General features: G+C 66.1%; 2 protein-coding genes across 12 annotated transcripts in view; one reads left to right on the top strand and one right to left on the bottom strand.

Moving 5' to 3' along the window:
- The window catches only part of RBFOX3 (RNA binding fox-1 homolog 3), a 389725-nt gene extending 374024 nt beyond the window's left edge, over positions 1 to 15701 (top strand). For 5 of the 11 annotated variants that reach the window (XM_082705496.1, XM_082705497.1, XM_082705489.1 and 2 more), the window contains 10 exons: positions 232 to 369; positions 2269 to 2322; positions 3170 to 3262; positions 4635 to 4695; positions 7905 to 7958; positions 8178 to 8310; positions 8779 to 8956; positions 9672 to 9733; positions 10893 to 10971; positions 12546 to 14218. In XM_082705496.1, the coding sequence (XP_082561622.1) occupies positions 232 to 369; positions 2269 to 2322; positions 3170 to 3262; positions 4635 to 4695; positions 7905 to 7958; positions 8178 to 8310; positions 8779 to 8956; positions 9672 to 9733; positions 10893 to 10971; positions 12546 to 12590 (897 nt within the window). In that variant the 3' untranslated portion in view covers positions 12591 to 14218. The other 6 variants (XM_082705493.1, XM_082705492.1, XM_082705491.1 and 3 more) reach the window with 6 other exon arrangements.
- A 678-nt stretch (positions 15702 to 16379) lies between these two features.
- ENGASE (endo-beta-N-acetylglucosaminidase) overlaps positions 16380 to 21075 on the bottom strand; it is a 7454-nt gene continuing 2758 nt past the window's right edge. The window contains 7 exon segments of the mRNA XM_082708497.1: positions 16380 to 18851; positions 19002 to 19116; positions 19411 to 19519; positions 20008 to 20156; positions 20505 to 20695; positions 20843 to 20871; positions 20874 to 21033. Of these exon segments, the coding sequence (XP_082564623.1) occupies positions 18420 to 18851; positions 19002 to 19116; positions 19411 to 19519; positions 20008 to 20156; positions 20505 to 20695; positions 20843 to 20871; positions 20874 to 21033 (1185 nt within the window). The 3' untranslated portion in view covers positions 16380 to 18419.

Genomic DNA, 21075 nt, shown 5'->3' with positions numbered 1-21075 from the left:
GGAGACACCCCCAGCCCCGGAGGCCTTGTCCCGCATTGGCGGCCGGCGCAGCCCGCGCAGAGGCCTGGCGCCGGGAGCCCTGACGCTGAGGCGGCGCGCAGGGAAAGCCGTCCGCCCCAGCACCAGGATGGGGACACCCAGGAGGTTGGGGGTTCCGGCCTCTAGACCCTCCCCTCCCTGCGGGGTGGGCGCTGAGAGGGGCAGCTCACAGCCCGGGTCCTCTGCCCGCAGCAGACAGACGAGGCGGCCCAGACGGACAGCCAGCCACTCCACCCCTCCGACCCCACAGAGAAGCAGCAGCCCAAGCGGCTGCACGTCTCCAACATCCCCTTCCGGTTCAGGGACCCCGACCTGCGGCAAATGTTCGGGGTGAGTGTGTACGGCCCCTTCATCCCCCAACCCCGGGACCCCGCTGCCTCCCGGGGCCAGCCCTGCCCTGACCTGAGCCGGCGGGATGGACGGGAGGAGGGAGGACCTAAGCTCACGGAGCAGCAGCGGCCAGAACACGCCCCACGCGCTCGGCCTGTGCTCCGGGCCTCGTAGGGACCCCGCGGGCTGAGGCCAGCGCCGGGTCCGTGATGACTCTGCAGTCCCAGGGGCTTACCCAGGGCTCCAGGGACCCCTGTGCCCTCCGAAGGCACCTGGACAGGCAGCTCAGCCTCCTGGCCTCAGCCCAGCCCCTGCCTCTCCCGCGTGCTGAGGGCCGAGCACTTTGTCGCTCCGGGCCTGTGACCACGGGGCTCTGGGCAGGTGCTCCGACCGCAGGAAGCCAGCGTGGCTGTGAGAACGCACAGGGCGGGCCTTCCATGCTGTGGCTTGAGCTGAGCGCCACGCAGGTGCTGGGCTCACTAGGTGCCCGCGGGCGGGTGGGCGGGCAGCGGCCGGGCCATTTGTCTGAGAACCACGTAGCCGTGGAAGCCTCATGCACCTGGCCCGCGTTGGGTCCCTCACCCCAAACCCTCTTCCCCGTGGCCGGCACGGTGCCCGCCCTCACCCCTGTCACACGCTAGGCGGGCTCTGGTCCCTGAGCCCCAGGCCTGCCTTCACGCCACCACCTCCCAGATGCGATTCGTCAAAGGGGAGGTGCCCTGAGGGTGGCCCCGGGACAGACCCAGCACCCACACCGCGCCCCAAATAGCCACCGCCCTTCTTGGAGGCCGGACCCCACGGCACATGGGGCTTCGAGAGAGTGAGGGGCCGGTGAAATCGGGAATCATCAGGATTTGGCTCATCTTGGCCTGGACCAGGTTGCTGCCTTACAGAGCTCACCTGGACCGGGACCCTCAGTCCGTATGCCATCACCTGTCCCCGTACAGTGGGCACCGACCCATCACCCGTCCCCACACCAGAGCTCACCCCCTCCCTGCACCGGGCTGTCCACTCGTCCCCACACCGGGGCGTCCGCCCAGCCCGTCCCCGCACCGGGACAGGCACCTTCCTCCTCGTTCTGGTCCCCGTCAGAGTCGGGGTTCACTGCTGGGTTGCTGTGTCGTGTCCCTGTGCCTTTAGACACCGGCTCCCAGCGTTGTGGAATGTCGGGGACACCCATCAGTTACACACACTGCAGGCCGCAGGACAGGCCCCTGGGGACCCGGTTTTGGGGATTTCGTTTCACGTGACTCTGAGGCAGCCAGGGCTTCTCCTGGGGGTCCGGGGCCAGCGATGGGGCAGGAAGGGGCCCACCACAGCATCTGTGCCTGCCTGGCTGGCACGTCCGAGATCGGTAGAGGGGTTTGGGGTCGGTGTGGTTCTGTACCCCACACAGCCCAGCCCCAGACAGCACAAGCTCTAGCAGCACGGGGTCTCTCCACAGCACTTTGTCTCTCCCAGGGCTACCTGCTCCCCTTGCAGCACCCAGCCGTTTGGGAAGGACCTGGCCTTAGCCCTTTACCCTTTAGTGTGAATTAGAGGTGGCCATCAGGAACGGGGCAGAGTGCAGGCGGGGAGAGGGGAGGTACTTGGGGAAGGCTGCCCCTTCCCCCAGTCCTCAGCCCTCACCTGGCCTTTAGGCCGGGGAAGTTCTCTCCACTGAGAACTCAAGAGGAGGGATCTCCTGTCCCCAGACCCCGCCCCACCCGGAGGCTGGCCCCTTCCCTGCAGGGGCTGCTGGAGCAGGGCAGGGGCCAGACCCGGGCCGCCGGTGAGGGTCTCCCGGGCCGCAGGGCCAGACCCGGGCCGCCCGTGAGGGTCTCCCGGGCCGCAGGCGCGCGGCCGGGGCGCTCTTAACCCACCCTCCCCTGTCTCCCCGCCCCCTCTCTGTCTCTGCAGCAATTCGGAAAAATTTTAGACGTGGAGATCATTTTTAACGAGCGGGGCTCCAAGGTGGGTGCCGCCCAGAGGCCGCCACCATTCCCGCGCCGGCTGTAGGTCCCGCCAGGCTAACCTGTGAAATGTGCGTTTCCTTCCTGGAGAGCTTCGCGCCCGAGGACCCCTGAGCTACACGGGTGCTTGTACTCCCCGCTCCTCCGCCCCGCCCCGCCCCGCCCCGCCGCCCGGGTTGTCGCCGCCGAGGCGATGTCTCTCTCTCTCCAAGCTGCCAGGACCACTCTGTCTGCGCCCGGAGCCCTGGGCCCCTTGGTCCGGGGCCTCACCTGCCCAGCCGCTCCTCCTAGGGGGGGCCGCTGGCCTGCCCAGAGCTGGAGGCTTGGGGGCGCGGCTGCAGGGGGGGCAGCGGGAGGGGGCCTGGCACGGACAAATCCTGCTCCTTGCACAGGCAAGGGAAGACTTCTCCCCGCCCCATGCAGGCTCTTGGGGGGAAGAGGGATGGGGCTGCCCCCCCCAGGTCCTGACCACCCCGCCCCCCGCCCCACCTTGCCCCCCAGGGGGCATCAGGGTGACTGTCAGGGTCTCTGGCCCAGGTTAGCATCTCTCTTGGAGCTTTGGCCTGTCCTCCGGGAGGTGCCAGGCCGTCGGTGCAGGCCGGGCTCGGGTCAGGCCCACAGCTGCCCCCGCCTGGGGCCCTACCCTTCCTGGGCATCCTGCCGGTAGCACCAGGGCAGGCCTCTGGGCTGCCGACCTCTCCTTCAACTCACCTGACTCAGTCCCTCTCTCTCTCTCTCTCTCTCCCCCCCTGCCCCCTATCCCCCACTGCCCTGTCCCCCCCCCACTCCTCCTGTGTCTTCCTTCCTCTCATCCTTTTCTCTCCGTGCCTGTCCTTCTCCGCTCACAGGGTTTTGGGTTTGTAACTTTTGAAACTAGCTCAGACGCTGACCGAGCCCGGGAGAAGCTGAATGGGACGATCGTAGAGGGACGGAAAATTGAGGTGCTCAGATAAGTGCGCTGCGCAGGGCGTGCCCTTGAGAACCGCCGCTGTCGCCCAGGTGCCCCTCCCCCGCCCCGCAGCCGCCCTGCGGAGAGCCAGACCAGGGTCCCCGGAGCAGGGAGGCAGGGCCCGGCCCCTGTCCTGGCACCCCTCGGGGGCCCACCCAAGGGCTCCCATGAGGAGGCCCCCCAACTATGAGCGCCAGCCAGACCCCGGGAGGAGCCCCGGAAATCATGGCTGAGGCTGGGCCGCTCCAAGGACTGAGCCAGCTCCGTCTGTCCCCTGGCTGGGGGGTGCTGTTGATGCCCCGAGCCCTCCCAGCAGGGAGCCGCCGGCCCCCCCACCTCCGACCTCACCTTCCCCCGCTACCAGGAAGGGACTAGCCCAGAGAAGCAGCAGCGAGATGAGGCCAGGGACCCCCACTCGGGCCCCCTGCCCCTTTTCTGGTGGGCTGCCTGTGCCCCCCGCCCCAGTGCTGGGGCTCTGGGTGTCAGGCAGCTGGGCTCCTGGGCAGGCAGGCAGCAGGAGGCGGCCAGAGAGGAGAGGGTCCGCAGCAGGTGCAGAGTCCACGGGAAGAGAAGCGGAAAGGCCTGAGGGGAGGGTTTCTGGAAGCAGGGGGGGTACTACAGGCACTGACCTCAGCCAGTGGCCATGGCCGGCGGGCACCTGGGGACGCAGCCTGAGGCCCAGGGGCTCACACTGGACGTGGGGGACACAGAATGGCCCAGACTCCTTTCTCGGGGTCCACCACCTGCCCGGTTCTCTGCTTCCTCCCACAGACGGCTTCCCCCGCCTTTCTACACCCCAGTCTGCATCTCTAGGGGGAGGGTCTTAGCCCGGGGATAGGACACACCCCCTTGGCACCCACCCCCTCCTCTCCCACTGGCCTTGCTCCCGAGGGGTCCCATCAGCGCTCTCTGCTGGCCTCAGGAATGGCACGCTACCCCCACGAGAGGGGTGCCCAGGACTTGAAAGGCCTCAGCAGCCCACAAGGGCACAGAATGTCTCGGGGCCGGTCGGTGAGGCTGAGAGCACTTTGTGGAGAGTCCACCAGGCAGATCTCCAGTGGCCTTGGGTTGTCAGAGAGAGACTGGGCCTGGTCTGTGGGAGCAGGACAGGAAGGACAAGAACCAGTGGCCGGACACGGTGCCTGAGCTGAGGGCTGGGAGCAGTGGTGGCCAAGGCTCCCTGGAGTGGGGGGCAGCACAGTGGAGCGCGGAGGCCCGGGAGGAGGGCAGGCCAGGGCTGGGTGCCGGGCGGACAGCAGCGACCGCCGTGCAGAAGCAGTGCCAGACAGGACCAGGTTGGCCAGAGGCCTACGGGAAGGCTAAGTCTCCCTCATGCTCACCTTCTCCCCCTTCTCTCTGGGCAGGTCAACAACGCCACAGCCCGCGTCATGACCAATAAGAAGACGGCGAACCCCTACACCAACGGTAAGGGGCCCAGGACCTCGGGGAGGCTGCAGGGGCCGTGGGCCCCGACACAGGCCCTGCAGGGGCCTCGGCCGCTAGAGGCCCCCCTCCCTGGATGCTGAGTGTCCCCTCGTGTCCCAGCTCTGCCGCGTCAGCAGGGCCTGGATTGGAGGAGGGCTGGGGCCGCCCACCCCACCCACAGAGTTGGCAGGACGCCTGGGCCTTCCCAAGCCCGCAGCGCACCCACGTGGACAGGCTTCGGGCACCGTGGGTGTGGTGGCTGCTTCCTGGATCGTGACTTAGTTTCTAAGCAGTGAGGGGTGCCTGGGCTAGAGGCCCTGCATACGCAGTGAAAGTGAAGATTAGGGCAGTTCCCTCCCCCTGCCCTGCAGACCCTGGAAGGTCGAGGCCCCCGCGGGAGCCTCAGGGTCTGTGATGCACTTCAGCTGAGCGGTCCGGCTTGCATGCCCAGGGCCTGAGCCAAGGTACCCCATCCTCCTCGAAGACACAACCGCGGAGGCCGGGTGGGGGGTGGCCCTCTGTCCCTGCGGGTCTCCACTCCGACCAGCAATGCAGACAGGCTTACAGGCTGGAGCGCAGCCGGCAATGTTCAGGGCCTGTTTGAGTTTGTCCCCGTGCGGGGGGACGGCGGCCCTGCTCAGTCAGGATGAACCTCCCTGCGGGCAGGCGCCTCGGCTTCTCAGCCCCCCGCCCTCCTGTCCCTGTGTGACTCGGGTGACAGGCCAGCAAGGGGCAGGACACTGGGGGGGAATCCACCATGTGACCCACCAGCAGGCCCTCCCCATGGGCCCTCCTGGAGCACGACAGGGTCCGCATTTAGACTAGATTATTTTGGCTCCCATCCCGAGGACTATGAAAGCTCACGTTTTCCTAAAACTCTGGGGGTGCCTGGCTTAGCCAGTGTCCCGAGCTCCTGTTGTGTGCTGGCTCAGGAAGGCAGAGCGGTCGACGGACGTGTTTAGAGGGTCAGGACGATCACTGGGAGCCGGACGCCTGCTTTACCCAAGAGCCACCCCCCAGCCCACCCCCCCGGCTCTCTGGGAGAGCCTGAGGATGTCAGGAAGCACGAATTCTGAAATTCCGAACGGGAGTCCAGCCCCGAGCAACCGCATTCCCGGGGCAGGTTGGGCACGGGAGGGAGCAGTGCGGCTCGCCCGGCAAGAACGGCCAAGTGCTCCCGGTCACAGCCCCACGGACTCGGTCACAGCCCCACGGACGCCTCCTCACCGGCCTGAGCAAGAAAGAGGAAGGCCGCAGTGGGCCGGGCCCGGGTTCTCTGTGGCGGACAGTGGAGCCCAGCGTGCGGGCTCTGGTGACCCGGGCGTGTGGCTGGAACACTCCAGAACACTCAGAAGTTTGTCAGTTGAGGGGGAGGGGAGCAGAAGTGTCTGCCTCGAGCTCACCAGGTTTGACCAGGTGTTAAGACCGTTTCCAGAAGAAACAAAGGAGCCACCCAGGAGGGTCTCCCGCCGCCTCTTCATCTGGAGTCCCGCACAGTGAAATGGAACTGGCAGCGGTGACAGAGGCTCCCGGGAGCAGTGACAGACAGAGGCCCCGGATTCGAGAATCAGTGGCTGGACATGCCGGGGCCATCTCAAGAGAAGTTCCACCTTCAGGAATGGACCCAGAGCAACCACCGGGTTGCAGCCGGGAGGAGGTGGACTCGGGCCATTGCGCCGGGACTCTGCTCCGTCGTGGGTTTTCACTAAGAAGACTCGGTTCGTGGGACTGGAAATTCAACCTTGTTTCCCTCCTGATCGGGGATTTAGAGAAGGTTCCAGATTCTCAGCAGTAACGTTCAGACACAGACATGTACGCTGGTCAGGTGATGGTGACCAGGGAGGGAAGGTGGCCCACGATGTCCTGGAAAGTGGAGAACGGGCCCCCAGAAGGATCATGGTCGCAGACACTCTGTCCTAAATGCCTTCCAGCCAGACGCCCAACAGGGATGTTAGCATCTGGGCGTGAGGCCCACAGGTAGAGTCTGACACCAGTGGCCTGGTCTCGCTCTTTGCCACACTCTCCAGAGGTGTCTCGCTAGCTGGCCAGTGGGCTCAGTCCCTTTTGTCCCTCCTCACAAAGTCAAGAGGGAAAGGGAGCTGAGCCTTCAGGGCCTCCTGCAAACAGAAGACCAGATACACTGGTAGGGCCAGGGGGCTGGGCTCCGCCAAGTACACATCCCCAGCCCGTGCTGAGCTAGCAGCTGAGGCCAGAGCGCCCTCAACGCCGGCCGGCTCCACCCCTGGGGGCCTCAGATGGAAGCAGGCTGCACTCCTGCACCTGGTCCCTGGTGGGAGAGGAAGACTGGCCCAGAAGCCCAGGGCCCCAAGCCAGGGGCCTGAGCCCAGCCCCCCGCAGACGGGGAGAAGCGGCAGGCGAAGGCGACAGCTGGGGGCTGGGAAGTGGCCAGGAGTGTGGGTATGGTTTGGGTCTGGCTCTGCCACTGGCCAGCTCTGGCCTGTGAGGCTGCTGCACCTCCCTGGGCCTCCACTTGCTCATCCATAAAATGGGGGGGCGTGACACCCACTTCCTCGGCTGGGTTTAGACCAGCGTGGCCCAGGGTGAGGTGCTCAGGAAATGTCAGTCGTCTTTATCATTACTTCGAATCCTAAGGCCCTTTCCTCCCCAGGAAGCCTTTCCACTGGCTGCTCTGGGCACGGCCAGGACAGGACAGCAGTGGGGAAGGAGCTCCACCCCAGGGCAGAAGCTGTGGGGCAGGAGGTGGGAGGAGGCTGCGGCAGAAGCCCCGCCCCTCACGGCTGCGAGGACCCTGCCCCGAAAGCAGCCAGGCCTCCTAAGGGGACAGTGCTCGGATGCCTGGGCTCTGTCTTGGGCTGAAGCAGGGGCGCCGCCAGAGCCCTCATCCCGGCTGTGGGCCTGCGGATGTCCCTTCCTAATGCCGGCAGAGACTGCAGACTCCGAGCCGCAGGGCTGGGGCCCCGGGCAGGCTTGGTGGGGAGGGGTGGACTCACAAAGACAGATGGGTCAGGAGTGACTTGGTCCCTGGCATTTAGGGAGCAGAAGGTCAGACCCGGTCAGGCTGCAGCATCCCGGGAGGGGCCGGGTGCCCTCTGCTCGCCCTGCCTGCAGAAGGAGGGGTCCAGCCAGCCGTCTGCAGAGGCCCCGCCCTACGTGGGAGGCCCCGGGACGGTGTGAGATGGGGAGAGAATGGGGAGACGGTGACTGCGGCTGTTTGGCTTCTCTTCCAGGCTGGAAGCTGAACCCCGTGGTAGGCGCCGTCTACGGGCCTGAATTCTATGCAGGTACAGGCTGGAGCCGTCGTTCCGGGCCGGTGGGGGGGGGGGCGTGGCCAGAGGGCGTGGCCAGGCGGGAGGCGTGGCCGGCGCGCGGGCTGGGGCGTGGTCGCGCAGGTGTGGCTGGGCGGGGCCAGGTGTGGCTGCCCCCGGCGGACCTTTTGGCCTGCCCGCACTGTCTCTGGGCCTTTCCTCTCACCGCCTCTTCTCTGGCCCCCTTTCCTGCAGTGACGGGGTTTCCCTACCCCACCACGGGCACAGCCGTTGCCTACAGGGGCGCGCACCTACGGGGTCGAGGCAGGGCCGTGTATAATACGTTTCGGGCTGCGCCGCCCCCGCCCCCCATCCCAACTTATGGAGCGTGAGTACCTGGGGACGCACCGGGAGGGAGGCGTGGAGAACGGCCCAGGGGGTGCGGGAGGGAGGCCTTGGGCAGCCAGAGGGGCGAGGCAGCCTTTCCAGAACTGCGGGGCGCTGTGGGAACCCCCAGACCTTCACACTACAGTCACCCCCATATCGTACCCCAGCCCCATCCTGCCATGGGAACCAAGGGCCACTGGCATTTGGGGGGCATTTAGAGCCCCAGCACCTTGCTGGATGATTGAATGGGGTCATGGTTGGCCCTTGAGCTCAGCGAGGGCCTGCTCTAAGCTCTCTCTGGTCCATTCATTCCCCTGGGCCCAGTGCCCTCTGCCTGGATTTGGGGAGCAGCTGCCTGGGCTGGGGTGGGGTGGGGGGAGGGTAAGCAACATGGGCCGAGGGGCCCATGGCTTTGTGGGAGAACGGAGCTGACCAGCAAGGGTGTTACTCTATTGTTATACCAAAACAGGGCACTGGAGCAAACGCTTGTTAAAATGCCAGTCCCATGGGCAGGGCTGGCACCCTGCCCCCTCCCTCCGCAGACACCGGAGCCGGCCTACCCCACCTCTCCAGCGTTCCCACCACTCTCTTGTCCGTTTGCTTCCAGGGTCGTGTATCAGGACGGCTTTTACGGTGCTGAGATTTATGTGAGTGCGGCCCGGGGGGCCGGGGGCCGGGGCCGGGGGCGGGGACAGCGGTCCAGGCCTTCAGCTGGTTTCCAGGGTCTTCCCTCCCCCACCCATCCCCCCATCCTTGGAACCCGGGAGGATGAGAGTGCCCAGGACACGGGGTCCCTGGGGACCTCGGCATAGCTGAGCCTGGGCCGTCTGTGCCCACATCTTCTCCGGTCCACATGACGCTGGGTGATGGGGACAGGGGTGGCTCTCCTGTTTCCCTAACCACACTGGGGTCACTGAGCCCCCGTGGGTACCCACGTTGTCTGAGCAGTTGCCCATAATCCAACAGTCCCTTTGTACCAAGGTCAAGACGTGATCTGAGTCTGCCCTTGACCCTTCCCAGGACCCAGGAGGGCACCCGGAGTCACTCATGGGTTCTCGGCGCCCCCCGCATCAAATTCAGGGGTTCACTGGGCTGGTGGCAGGTCTCTGGGCACTGGTCATGAGTCAGAACCACAAACACAGCCAGACATATTACTGGGGCCCACCAGTGTGTGTTGAACCTGTGCCCACTCCCTGCCCTCGAACCAGACCAATGCCTGCGGGCTGTAGACCTCCGGTAGACCAGAAGCTAGGTGCGCGCAGGCCTGCGCCGGCCGGGGCTCTCGGGGCCTCGGCAAAGGTTGGAAGATGTGTCCGCACCACTAAGTCCCTGTGCTGTCTCTCCCTCCCCCTTCCCCTGCAGGGGGGCTATGCAGCCTACAGATACGCTCAGCCTGCAGCGGCCGCAGCAGCCTACAGCGACAGGTATGGCTGGGACCGCGATCGGGGTGAAGAGGGACAGTAGGACCATGGGGCCCTGGGCAGGGCGGGTGGGCTCAACAGACAGGAAGACTTCCCCACGGCCCAGGCCTGGGGCCCGGTGGCACAGGGTCTGGACTTGGACGGAGGGGAGCATGTCTGAGTCCCCTGAGCTCCCGAGCCCCCTATTTCTTCAGTCAATTTCCTACTGGCATGGCTGGGGGAGGCCGTGAACCCCAACCCCAGTTCAGTTCTCCTCTGACTCCCAGCCCTGGAGGCCTGACCCCCTCCCCAAGTGCTGGAGGCGCCTCCCCCCGACTTCCCGTAAGCAGGAGAGTTAGGAGGCCCCACTTCTGCCCCCAGATGCCCCTCTGACCCCGCTCAGGGCTTCCAGGTCAGAGGCCCCTTCATGCTGAGGAGAGGCTGTGAGCGTGTCCTCCTTGCCAGGAGGCGTGGTACAGTGTAGTGACACCAGGGGGACGGTGTGGCCATTTGAGAGCTGCCAGCCCCCTGGCCAGCTGCAGAGGCCGGGGGGTGGGGTTAGCTCTGGGTCAGGAGGGCGGGATGCAGGGGCTGTCCCAGGGGTGGCCTGGCCTGGCACACGGGCACAGAGTCCTCCCACCGGGCACGTGCTGGGCTCTGGCCTGACGGCCACCTGTCCCTGCCACCCAGGGGCACCCATGGACCCACACCATCTCACATGGGTGTTTATGGGGTGCACGGCGGGCCCAGCCTGCCCCGCAAGAAACTGGCATTTCACACACGCACTGAACAGAATGAGAGGAAGGTCAAGGGGCCACAAGACACTTTGTGGTGACCTCCCTGCCTGTCCCCACGTCCTCGGGTCCTGCCCTGAGCCTCTCCGCAGCGCCCTGCCCTTATTCCGGGGCTCGAGCTTTCCTCCACCGCAGCTCTGGGAGCCCCTTTTACCTTCTGTGCAGCCCCTTGTCAGGGTCAGTGGACACTGGGAGATGGGAGAGGGTGGCCAGCCGCGTTCTGGACACTTCGTTCTAAACGGGCATAAAGGCTGGGGAGGTCATGCAGGGGCGGGGGGCAGGGCTGCCTGGTGGGTGGGTCGCCCTGGAGGACACTCCCGAGATGTCTGGGCGGCACGGGGAGACTCGCCCGCCGCTCACCCGCTCCCTCCCTGTGCCCGTCTCCCTAGTTACGGCAGGGTCTACGCGGCTGCTGACCCTTACCACCACACCATCGGCCCTGCGGCGACCTACAGCATCGGAACCATGGTAAGGAGGCGGGGCCGGCCCGGCCCTGGGCACCGGCTGTGGCGAGGAGGGCCAGGCGCCGCGGCCGGGAAGGGGTGGGCAGGCCCTGCGAGTGACGCAGCCCTCTGAGCGGCGCCCCGAAGGACCAAGGCCTAGATGGAAGTTGGGGGGAGGCGGTGCCCCTTGGTGCCCCCGGGGACTTCGGGGGAGGCAGTTCCGTCCGGATGGGCAGCTGCCCAGTAAGGACCTCTGACCCACTGGGGAGCACCCGGGACGCCTGCTATTCCCCGTCTTCCAAGGCTCCGGAGGCCAGGAGGGCCTGCGCGCCTCTCGTGGGGGGGTGTTGGCCGCGGCCCGTGTGTCCTGCCGTCCCCTCCTCCCCGCCCCGGCACTGACCTTTTCCTCCCTTCAAGGAGAGGGACCAGGGCTGCCCACGGCTTCCCCCACAGGCCCCGCCGTGGCACTGTCGCCGGCCGAGCCGGTGCGCACTCCTGGTGGGCCAGTGTGTGTGTGTGTGTGTGTGTGTGTGTCTGTGTGACCAGCTGTGGACACATGCAGCCCAGCTCACTCTGTACCCTGAGACCTGCTTCCAGGGGACAACTGTCTCCTTGCCCACCCCCAGCTTTTTAGCTAGCGTGGCGTCCAGCATCAAAGATGACCACATTTCTCCGGGCCGAGGAGGAGGGAGGTCCAGAGCCAAGAGACCCCCTGCTCCTTCTCCCTTGGTTTTGATGAACCCCCTCCCAATTTTTGTTTTCTCTTTTTTGATTTTTAACAAGTTCCTGGCATCCCCAGCAGCCCGCGGCGACTGCGGCCACCCCCACCCAGATGGGGGCCCCACAAGTGCAGTGTGCGAGCCCCTTGGCTCCAGGGTCAGCACGGCCTCTGTGCGGCTGCTGGCTAGAAGCTTTCATTCATTCACAGAGGGGCTCCCTTAAGTTCTCGTTTTTATTTGTAAGAGTTTCTGGTTTCTCCCACCAAGTTTTTCCTGCGGCATTTGCCATCTTCTTCGTTTTTCTGTTGAAACTGGGGAGGAGGTTCCTCTGGAGATGTCTCCGATCCAGGGCAGCCAAGGGACACGGGAGCACGAACACCAGAGACCTGTCCTCCTCAGCAGGACGGAGGCCCCGGCAAGGACCTGAGGGAAGAGCAGGGACCCCAGGAACCCCCTGAAGCTCCAAGGGGCCAGGCGAGCAGGCAGAGCCCCTCCAGGCAGAACCAAGGCCTGGAGAGCCCTGGCAGGAGGTTCCCCCCGTCCTGAGTCCTGCCGACCCCCAGGCACGCAGCCCCCAGGGGGTACTGAGACCTCCCTCGCCCCCATTAAGGGGAAGGGGGCCAGGAAAGGGCCAGGCCTAAGAGGCATCTCCAACCTCCTTGTCCAGGAGCGCTGTGGCCCATGACCCTGGCAGCCCCCTGGCCCCCATCACCCCCAGCATGGAAGGACCAGGCCCAGGGCCCCCTGATGCCACGAGAACCAGCGCTCGCTCCCCGCCAAGGCAAACCTTCACAAGGGGTCAAACAGTGGGATTTAGTGATTTCTTTTTGCCCGCCCTGAGGCGGTGCTGACTGGCTGTTTGTCGTCTTTGATGTTGCAGGCCAGCCTGTGCCGAGGAGGGTACAGCCGCTTCACCCCCTACTAGCAAGAGGGCCCAGCCCCTAGCAGCACTCACGCTGACCGCACAGCACACACCAAACCCAGCAGTCCAAAAGCAGGCACAGCCACCGGGAGGACAGTGCGCCCCCCCCAGTCAGCGGCCCGCGACGCCAAAGCCCGTAGGGTCCACCTCCGGCCAGCGGGTCTCCCTGCCCCTCACGATGGCGTGTGTGTCTTTGACCCTGGTTGCCCCTGTATGTCTGAAACCTTGCTTCCTATTTTGACTTTGTTGATGATGTTCCCCCCAAGCCATTTCAGGTACAGTATGCGTACGCGGGAGGGGCTGGCCTGGGCACAAGACCCCTCCCGGAGAACTAGCAATAGAGCCCGCCAGGGCGACCCCCAATTCCCATCCCTGGGGCTATGGAGCCACAGAAGACACCCACAGCCACTGCCCCTCCCCGGGGTCCGGGGAGTGAGCGCGAGCTCCTGACCAGCGCAGCGGGGTTTCCGGCCCGGACCACGGCCCCTCCCACCGCGTCTGCTCTCCTCACCCCAGAACAGCTGAAACCTAAGTTTCTGGTTCGCATTTCTTGAGGACGTTTCCTGCCGAAGCGGTCACAAGACACAGTGCAGGCGGAACCTGCCACGGCCACACCGGCCTCAGGGCTCCTTGCTTAGCCTTTGTTGTAATAAACAAAAGTGTAGGAAGAAACACCCGGACCAGAGCCAGGGCCCTCGCCCGCCTGCTCCTTCCAGCAGCAGCTCTCCCCTCCAGCCGTGCTCTGCAGACGGCACCCCGTCACTGCCAGAGATGGGGTCCCGGCCAGCCCGGCACCCTTCCCCTTCCCCAGGCCTGGAAACGTCCTTCATCAGGGTACCCTTGAGAAGGGGCGAGCAGGGGAGGCGTGGTGGGGAGGCCCATCGCCGGCCTTCTCGGCGACACGGCTCTCGATGCCAGCCTCCCGTGCACAGAGGCATGGTGCTTAGCTCTGTGGCCGAGCGGCCCCACGATGCCCAGGGTCGTAAAGGGCCCGGTGGGAACATGCTGGCCGGGGCCCGCGGGCAAAGCCGAGACAGCCCAGGTAGCCTCATGGGGTAGGCTGCCCAGTCGGGACGGCGCCCTGCCTCCGTTCCAGGAGGTGTCTCAGGCCAGGGAAGCCCAGGCCCCCTAGTGCCAGAGCTGGCCTTCCGGTGCCAGCTAGAGAGTGTGGGCCCCGCACCCCCGCCAGCCAGGACACACCGGCTCTCAGCTGCCGGCCCCAGCCAAGGTGCCAGCCGCCTCACTTGTCACTGCCGGGAGCACCGCCTCCTTCCCAGCCCCTCACAGCCTGTGCCGTCCACCCACCGCCCTCTGACTTCGCCCCCCCCAGAGCCAGCCAGGCCCCCGCTCCGCTCGGGCCAATCCAGAGGCGGCACCAGTCAGCCGCTCCGGCCGCCCCTTCTCCCCCGCACCGGTCCCCACGCTCTGCCCCGGAGAGGGTCGGCTTCCAGTTCAGCTCACGCAAGATCATGGGTTCCCAGAAGCTGGGCCCCGGGGACAGGCTTGGGGGGGTGGCGCTAGGACGGCAGGGCCCCGCCCCCTTCCTCCCCGCACGGTCGCCAGGCCTCGTCTGTCCTCAAGCACGCCTGGCGTTGCTTCCGTGAAACTGCAAGTCCTGCCTTTCTGTTTCTGTTGTAGTGAAAGCCTCCACCGTTTCCTTCTGGGACCATGAAGGGCAAAAACAAAAAACAAAAAACAAACAAAAAAAAAATCACAAAACAAAAAAAACAAAAAAAGATGTTACGATCCAAGCAACAAAACCAACCAAACCGAGAAGCATCCACCACGTCCAGGTCGCGCCAGGCGCCGCGCAGCGCAGCGAGGGAGCTCGTCGGCGGCCCCGCCCCTCCCCGGCCACCACGGGCCGCCAGCACCCCTCCCCGGCCGGCGGGGAGCGCAGGAGGGGAACGGGCCTCTTCTCTACCAAGTCTTCCTTCCCGGCCCCCCACTCCCAGGGCACGCGGGCCCCACGAGGAACAGGCCGCAGGCCCGAGCCGGGAGAGCAGCCAGCAGGACTCGACCTTTGTCGCCGACTGTGCCAGCGGAGAGGACGGCTGGGCTGGGGTGGGCGTGGGGGGGCAGCTGTTCGTTCCCGGGGTCTCTGGGCTTCAGCCCGGGCCCGTCACCCGCACGTCCAGCTGTCGGCCCCAGCTCTCCCTTGCGCCATGCTGCCAGCACCGTGTTCTGCAAACCTGGTCAGGGGGCTCGCAGGCCACCAGAGTCCAATGGGCAGCCCTGGGGTCTGACCCCCAGCACGGAGGGCTAACGTGGTTCCAGAACTGTGGGACACCCAGACCCCCTTGCTCCACGTGAGGGGGCTCCCGGGCCGCCCAGCCAGGATCACACCTCAAACCTAAGAGTGAGCATCAGGGCGGAGGCCTCGGGACCTAGGGTGAGCTCCGACGGCCCCAGCTAGCCTGTTTCCTGTCCCCTTGCGGGGGGGCAGGCTTGGGCCTGGTTAGTGGGAGGGAAAGCCAATCCCCTGCCGCCTGCAGGGCCAAGCCCCTCCCCCCACTGTCCTGCAGGGGAGCAGAGGGCCAGGGTGGGGGGGCCAGTACCTGGTGGCACGGCGCGGTCAGGAGTCACGGCGCCACGGGGCTGGATGGCCAGGCCCGAGCAGGGGGAGAGAGACGGGGAAAGGCCTGGAGCATGGCCCGGGACCCAGCTGCGGGTCCCAGGGTGGCGGGAGAGCAGAGGCGGGCAGCAGGGAGGAGCCCCCCGCCAGGCAGGGAGAGCTGGACTAGGGGACGCAGCAAAAAATACGACCTAGGCTCCCAACACGGCTCCACTGTCTCATGAAACTTAAAAAAAACAAAAAAACAAAAAAAAAAACACCACACCTCACTTTATATATTCAGCATCAGCTCCTGAAGCTCCTGAAATGAGCCCCTTTTCTATTCCTGTTGTACAGAGCCCCGCCCGCCCGGCCCCGCCCTCCAGAGCCCCCTGCTGCTCCGCCCCCGCCCCGCCCCCCCCGGCCCCCCAGGACTGCAGCCAGGCCCCAGGCTTCCTTTCTTACCATTCTGTATGCTTCCAAGGTGTGACCATTCAAATCAACAGTATTATTAAGATTATTAATAAAGATTTCTTTCTTCAAACCAGGACAACTCTTCTTTCTTTGGCCGCCCCCAGGGCCCCGGGGTGGAGCACGGGGGCATCTGCCAGGGCAGGCCCAGGATCCGCAGCCTGTCCCAGGGTCTGGCCCGCCTTCTGCCAGGCAGACCCTCTGGGCAAGAGACTCCAGAGCCCCAAACCTCCGGCTCCTTCCCCGACCCTGACCCAGAGCAAGCTGGAGGCAGGGCCCGTGCGCACCCTACCAGCTGCCTGGCCCTGCGGGGTGCCGGGGGAGCCATCGAGGTCCCTCCCGTTGAGCAGCAGCTACAGCACACAGACGCCCGGCCGGGCCTCAGTCGTCATGGTGTCAGCAGCTTGGCCTGCCCAGTGCAGACAGGAGAGGGGACGGGGCTGGGGACGTTCCAGAGTGGCCCTGAGGGCCCTCAGATCCCCGCCACACCACGGCCACGGCCCCTGTGATGTGGGCGGTGGTGGTTCCTTGTGGGAGTCGGGGGGCGGCTTCAAGGGAGGCCCACAGGCGCGGGGTCCCCATCCCTGGGAGGCTCGGTGGAGGGCAGCTGCCACCCTCACCAGCCCCGCAAAAGACAAAAGCTGGAGGCAGGGAAGCTGGAACCGGGAAGAAAAGCAGAGGATCCAAGCCCCGGGCTAGGGGCGGCTGGGCCAGGCCCACGTCCCAAAACCAAGGCGGCCAGTCCACAACGCAGCTCACCCCACGAATTTTTCACGTTTCGTTTTGGATCATTTATTTCAGAGTGACGACACCCGCCAGACGTGCGCAGGCTTAAATGCCAACATACTCATTTTCGTGCCCACGAGCCGCTACTCTCCGTGGGATGGGGACGGCGGTCTCGGGGAGCTCTCCGGCCCACCGCGCCGCGCTCTAACCCCTCACCTCTCGTCGCCTGCTCACCAGACTGGGAGAAAATAATTGCACCATCAATTTTCCCTCCTCCTCTGTGTAAACCGGCTGGGGACACAGACACTTCGAACCAACAGGCCGCGACAATGGAGAGTTGCTGCCTCCCTCCAGGCACCCTGCCTCGCCCGACTCCTGCCTCTGGAGACACAGGGAGCAGGGCCAGATCCCCCGGTACAAAATGGGAGGCTCAAAGCCAACCACTGGTCCACACCAAGAACACGGTCACGGGAGCAGCTCCAAGCGGCAGCAACTGATTCCCCTGCCACCACCCTGTCCAGGTTCACGGGGACAGGCAGATCCTGGGTGACCTGCGCTCCCAGCTGGTCAGCGGAGCTGTCCTCCCCGTCTGTTGGGCAAACCCCTTCCCCACAGGGGACCAAGCTGGCTGGGCCACATATGGGACATGGAGAGTAAAATGTCTCTCTGTCCCCCTGGGAAAGAGGCACCCGGGCCGGGGGCAGGGGGGATGGAGGCAGCCCCGGAGGGACACACCCTCTGCCGTCCTAAGGACCAGGTTCACCGGGGACACCGGACCAGCCTCAGATTCCTGAATTCTGGACAACCAGGAGCGGTGTGGCTGCACTGCCGCCTGGTGGCCGCTCCCCTCCCTACAACGTAGGAGCAAGGCTGAGGACTGGGGCTTGCAACCAAGGACAGTCAAGAGACCAAGAGGCGGGACCCCAAGCTGGGAGGGTCATGGCCCTTGGCACCGCTTCATGTCACATAGCACAGGTGGAGGGCAGAGAAATGGGCATAGCCCCCATCAACGCCCCTGTGAGATGCAGGGGTAAGACCCCCAGAACAAGGGGCACTGCTCAGGCCGAGGACAGAAGCTGGGCGACGCAGCAGAGAACCCCAGGCTACGGGGTGGAGGGCGCCCACCCCCTGGGGGCCAGTATGCTGGGGTCACCAGGGGAGCCGTGTGGGCGGGGGCCGTCTCTGGCTCACTCACACCATCCTTTCCTCCCTATACAGAGCCTCTGGCCGGCCTCAGCCCAGGCAGAGGGAAGGAAGGTGCTAGAAGACAGAGGAGGCGGCAACAGAGGAAGGGGGCCCAGTGGAAAGGGTTCTCAAGGCACCTGTGCTCACGGGGGCCTCGGCGCCCGCACCCCACCCCACCCCCACCCCGGGAGAGGCTGAGGCTGGAGGACAGGGAGGAGCAGACGGCCAGAGCTCCCACTGCAAGGCTGGGCTAGGCTGAAGCCAAGGGCTTTCCTGGGCCCTGGCTGGCCTCCTGCTCCCCGAGCCTGGACAGCCTCGCTCACTGCACACACAGCCAAGGCCCACGGTCTGGCTCTGTGCAAGCTTTGCCAGCACCCACGGCCCAGCAGAGACACAGTAGGGCGCGGGACTCCGGCTCCTGGGACCGCACACGGAACCAGCCACAACACGGAAGGTCGGGATGAGGACGGCCCACCTGGCCCAGGGTGGGGTGTGCAGCCTGGTGCCGGCCGGGCCCTGGCTCCCTAGTCCTAAGAGAAAGCAGGTCAGCCCCCAGGGCACCACATCCCAGCTCAAAGCCCTCACCCTGGGAATCGCTTCCAGGGCCTGCTGGGAGGCTTCCCGGCCCACGAAAGCCTGTCAAGTTAGGAAACACCCTTCGGGAAGCTGGTGGGACTAGCTTTCCCAAACCCCTTCCCTCGCACACAGGGCTTAGACATAACGGAGTTCATTAACCTCGGGAAATCAGCAGCCCAGCAAATGGACTTCTTGGTTTTCCTGTCACCGGCGTCCACCACCGAAGAGCCCCAGCGACGGCCACCTGGCACCCGTGGGCTCCCACACACCGCATGAGACCCTGAGCCCGGAGGCGGGGAGAAGCCAGCTTCGGCGCTGGCTCACAGCTGGGGCAGGGAGTAGAGCAGGGCTGCCCGGCCCCACTCGGCCTGCGGCACCAGGAACCCCTCCTTGGGGACGGGCTCCACCAGAAACTGCACCCGGCCGTCCCTGCCGGGCCCCGCGGCCGCCACCGGCAGCTCCACTACCCGGTACTGGTTGACGAAGGCCAGGCCCAGGAGCACGGGCTTGTCAGGCCCCGGTGGCCCCCCGTGCGGAGAGCCCCCGCCGCTCCCTGGGAGGCAGTGGATCCGGAAGCATCGAATGGGAGAGAGGAGGTAGGACCAGTGCAGGGTGCAGCTGAGCCGCAGCCGGGCAGGGGCGCCCCCCTCCTCCTCCTCCTCCTCGGACGTGGCTGGCTGCCAGCGTACGCGGGACACAGTGACGGCCTGCACCCGGGGCAGCGGGCGGAGCAGGCTGTCGGCATCCACCACCTGGTGGGAGAGAGATGGCTTGCCCTGACGCCCGCCGGGTAACCGCCCCACACTCCCGCTCCTGGGGGGGGGGGGACTCCGCCCCGCTGGCCCTCGGCCTCCTGTGCGACCAGAGGCCCCTCCGCCCACGCGCCACGCCCGACGGCCCACCTGGATCTCCCCGAGCCTGCAGACAAAGCTCGCCTCCTCCCGGCTGCCCGCAGGCCTCGCAAAGCTAATGAGCAGGTCTCCCAGAAGGCAGCCCCGCAGGTTCACCTCGTAGCAACTGGGGGAGGAGACAGGCCAGTCACAAGGCGCCCGCCTCCCCCAGCACCCCGAGGCCAGATGCTCGGAGGCCCGGAGCCGTGGCAGGAATGGAGGCCCATCCCGACGTGGGCCCTGCGGCCGGCGGGAACCCCAGACGGAAGGCATGGCCATGGCCGCTCCCAGCAGCCTCCCGGGCTCGTGTCCCCGTGCTGCCCCAAAACCTGGGGGGTCAGCCAGGGCCCCTCCCTCAAGCCCCGCCCCCAGCAGGCAGCCCTCCCCGGCCTGAGACCCAACGGGAAGAGAAAGGACTCACCGCTGGACCCAGCCCCCATGGAGCTGCTGGCCGCAGCGGCCCACCCATCTGGCCAGCTTGGTGGGGGGCACCCGGAGAGGTCGGGGGCTGTGCCTTGAGCTGGTTTCTGCTGGGGGAGGAGACCCGGGACTTGAGAATGAGAAGAATCCAAAGGAAACCGCAGAGAGGTGTCCACTGAACGGAGCGGGGGCAGGGGGAGGCCCAGAGGCCAACAGACCCCGTGCTGGTGCCAGGGGCTCACGGCCCACCCAAACAGGCTGAGGCCTTGGGGGGAAGAAGAACAGGGCAGAGAGCCTCCCCAACCCCCTCCCCAGGGTCTCAATGCCACGGCAGGCAGGAGACCCGTTCCCCAAGTCTCTGTGGAACAGGGACCCAGGCCCCCACAGCACACCGTGCTGCCCAGTGGGGGCTGCGGGCGGGAGGCTGCAGCTGACCCGTGTCTCCCTGTCCAGGCCTGGCCCACGGCAGCACGGAGGACATCACCTGTCCTCTGCCCAGCCCCAGCTCCCCCACACCCTGGTGCGCTCTCTAGATGCTTCCCCAAGGCGTCCCCTGAAACAGAGGGGCCGCAGGAAGCCGAAGCCCTACGCCGCTCACCATCCAGCGTCCAGAGGCCACCCACGTGGCAGCTGCCTGCGTCCCCCGTGGTGAGCTCCAATGCCACCTCGACAGCCGAGGGCCCTTCTAGTTTATACACCAAGGACAGGAAAATTTTGGGAGGCACGGGCACGTGCAGAGAGAACAGCCTGCCGGAGGAGGGCCGGGGTGAGCTCATGTGCGGTCTCACGGCGTCGGACCCACAGAAACAGCAGAGTGTGGTAGCTGGGGGTTCGGAGGCTGTTCTGCGGGGACGGGCGAGAACATTCTGGAGACTGACGGCACAACGTGCAAACAGCTCGCGCTACCGTACCACACGTTCGGAAATGCCTCAGGCGGTAAACGGTACATCACGTGCTTTCTACCGCGAAAACCCCCTCCGTTCTGTCTTCTGGCCGCCTTCCGGCCGCTGCAGCCCACCCGCCCAGGGCAGTGAGGGACAGGGGCGAGGGGGACGCAGACGATGTCCCAGATCTCTCCCCCACTCACTCACCTACCTCACGGCCACGGGTCCGACCTCGGGCGGAATCACCCCACGGATGAGCAGGGAGCTGCCCCCGTGCCAGGCGTCCGCCAGGCAGCAGCTCGTCCGCACCCAGCCCCGGCCGTCCTCTTCCAGCCTGTGCTCCGCGAACAGGGGCTGGATCTCCTGGGCGCTGGGGTGGTACCAGGGCCCCACCGCCTCCTCCTGGGGGACAAGGCCGGGTGAGGGAGGCCCGGGGGCCGACAGGGCCCGAGGGGTGCGGGGAGCAGCGTGGCCACCATGTCTCCCACACCCGGAGCCCCCCACGTGTCCCAGGTGAGACCAAAGCTGAACACCAGGAAGCCCACGCACCTGTCCGTAGCGCACTCGCCGTGTCCCATGCCCAGGCAGAAAGAGGTGACAAAGGGCAAAGAACAGATGCTGTGTGTGGGCAGGTAGCGTTCCAGCAAAGCCCAGAACCTGCGGGGAAAGGTGCAGGGGGACCCCGAACTCACTCTCGGGGGCCCCTGCATCCCTCCCAGAGTGAGCGCCCCCCCACCCCGCTGAAAGCGTGGGAGATTCAGGTCTGCGGGGAGGTGGCCCCC

The sequence above is a fragment of the Mustela nivalis genome, assembly GCF_964662115.1.
Source record: "Mustela nivalis genome assembly, chromosome: 17".
Taxonomy (NCBI): domain Eukaryota; kingdom Metazoa; phylum Chordata; class Mammalia; order Carnivora; family Mustelidae; genus Mustela; species Mustela nivalis.
Note: the sequence above shows the minus strand (reverse complement) of the source record. Positions and strands in the feature narration are given on the sequence as shown.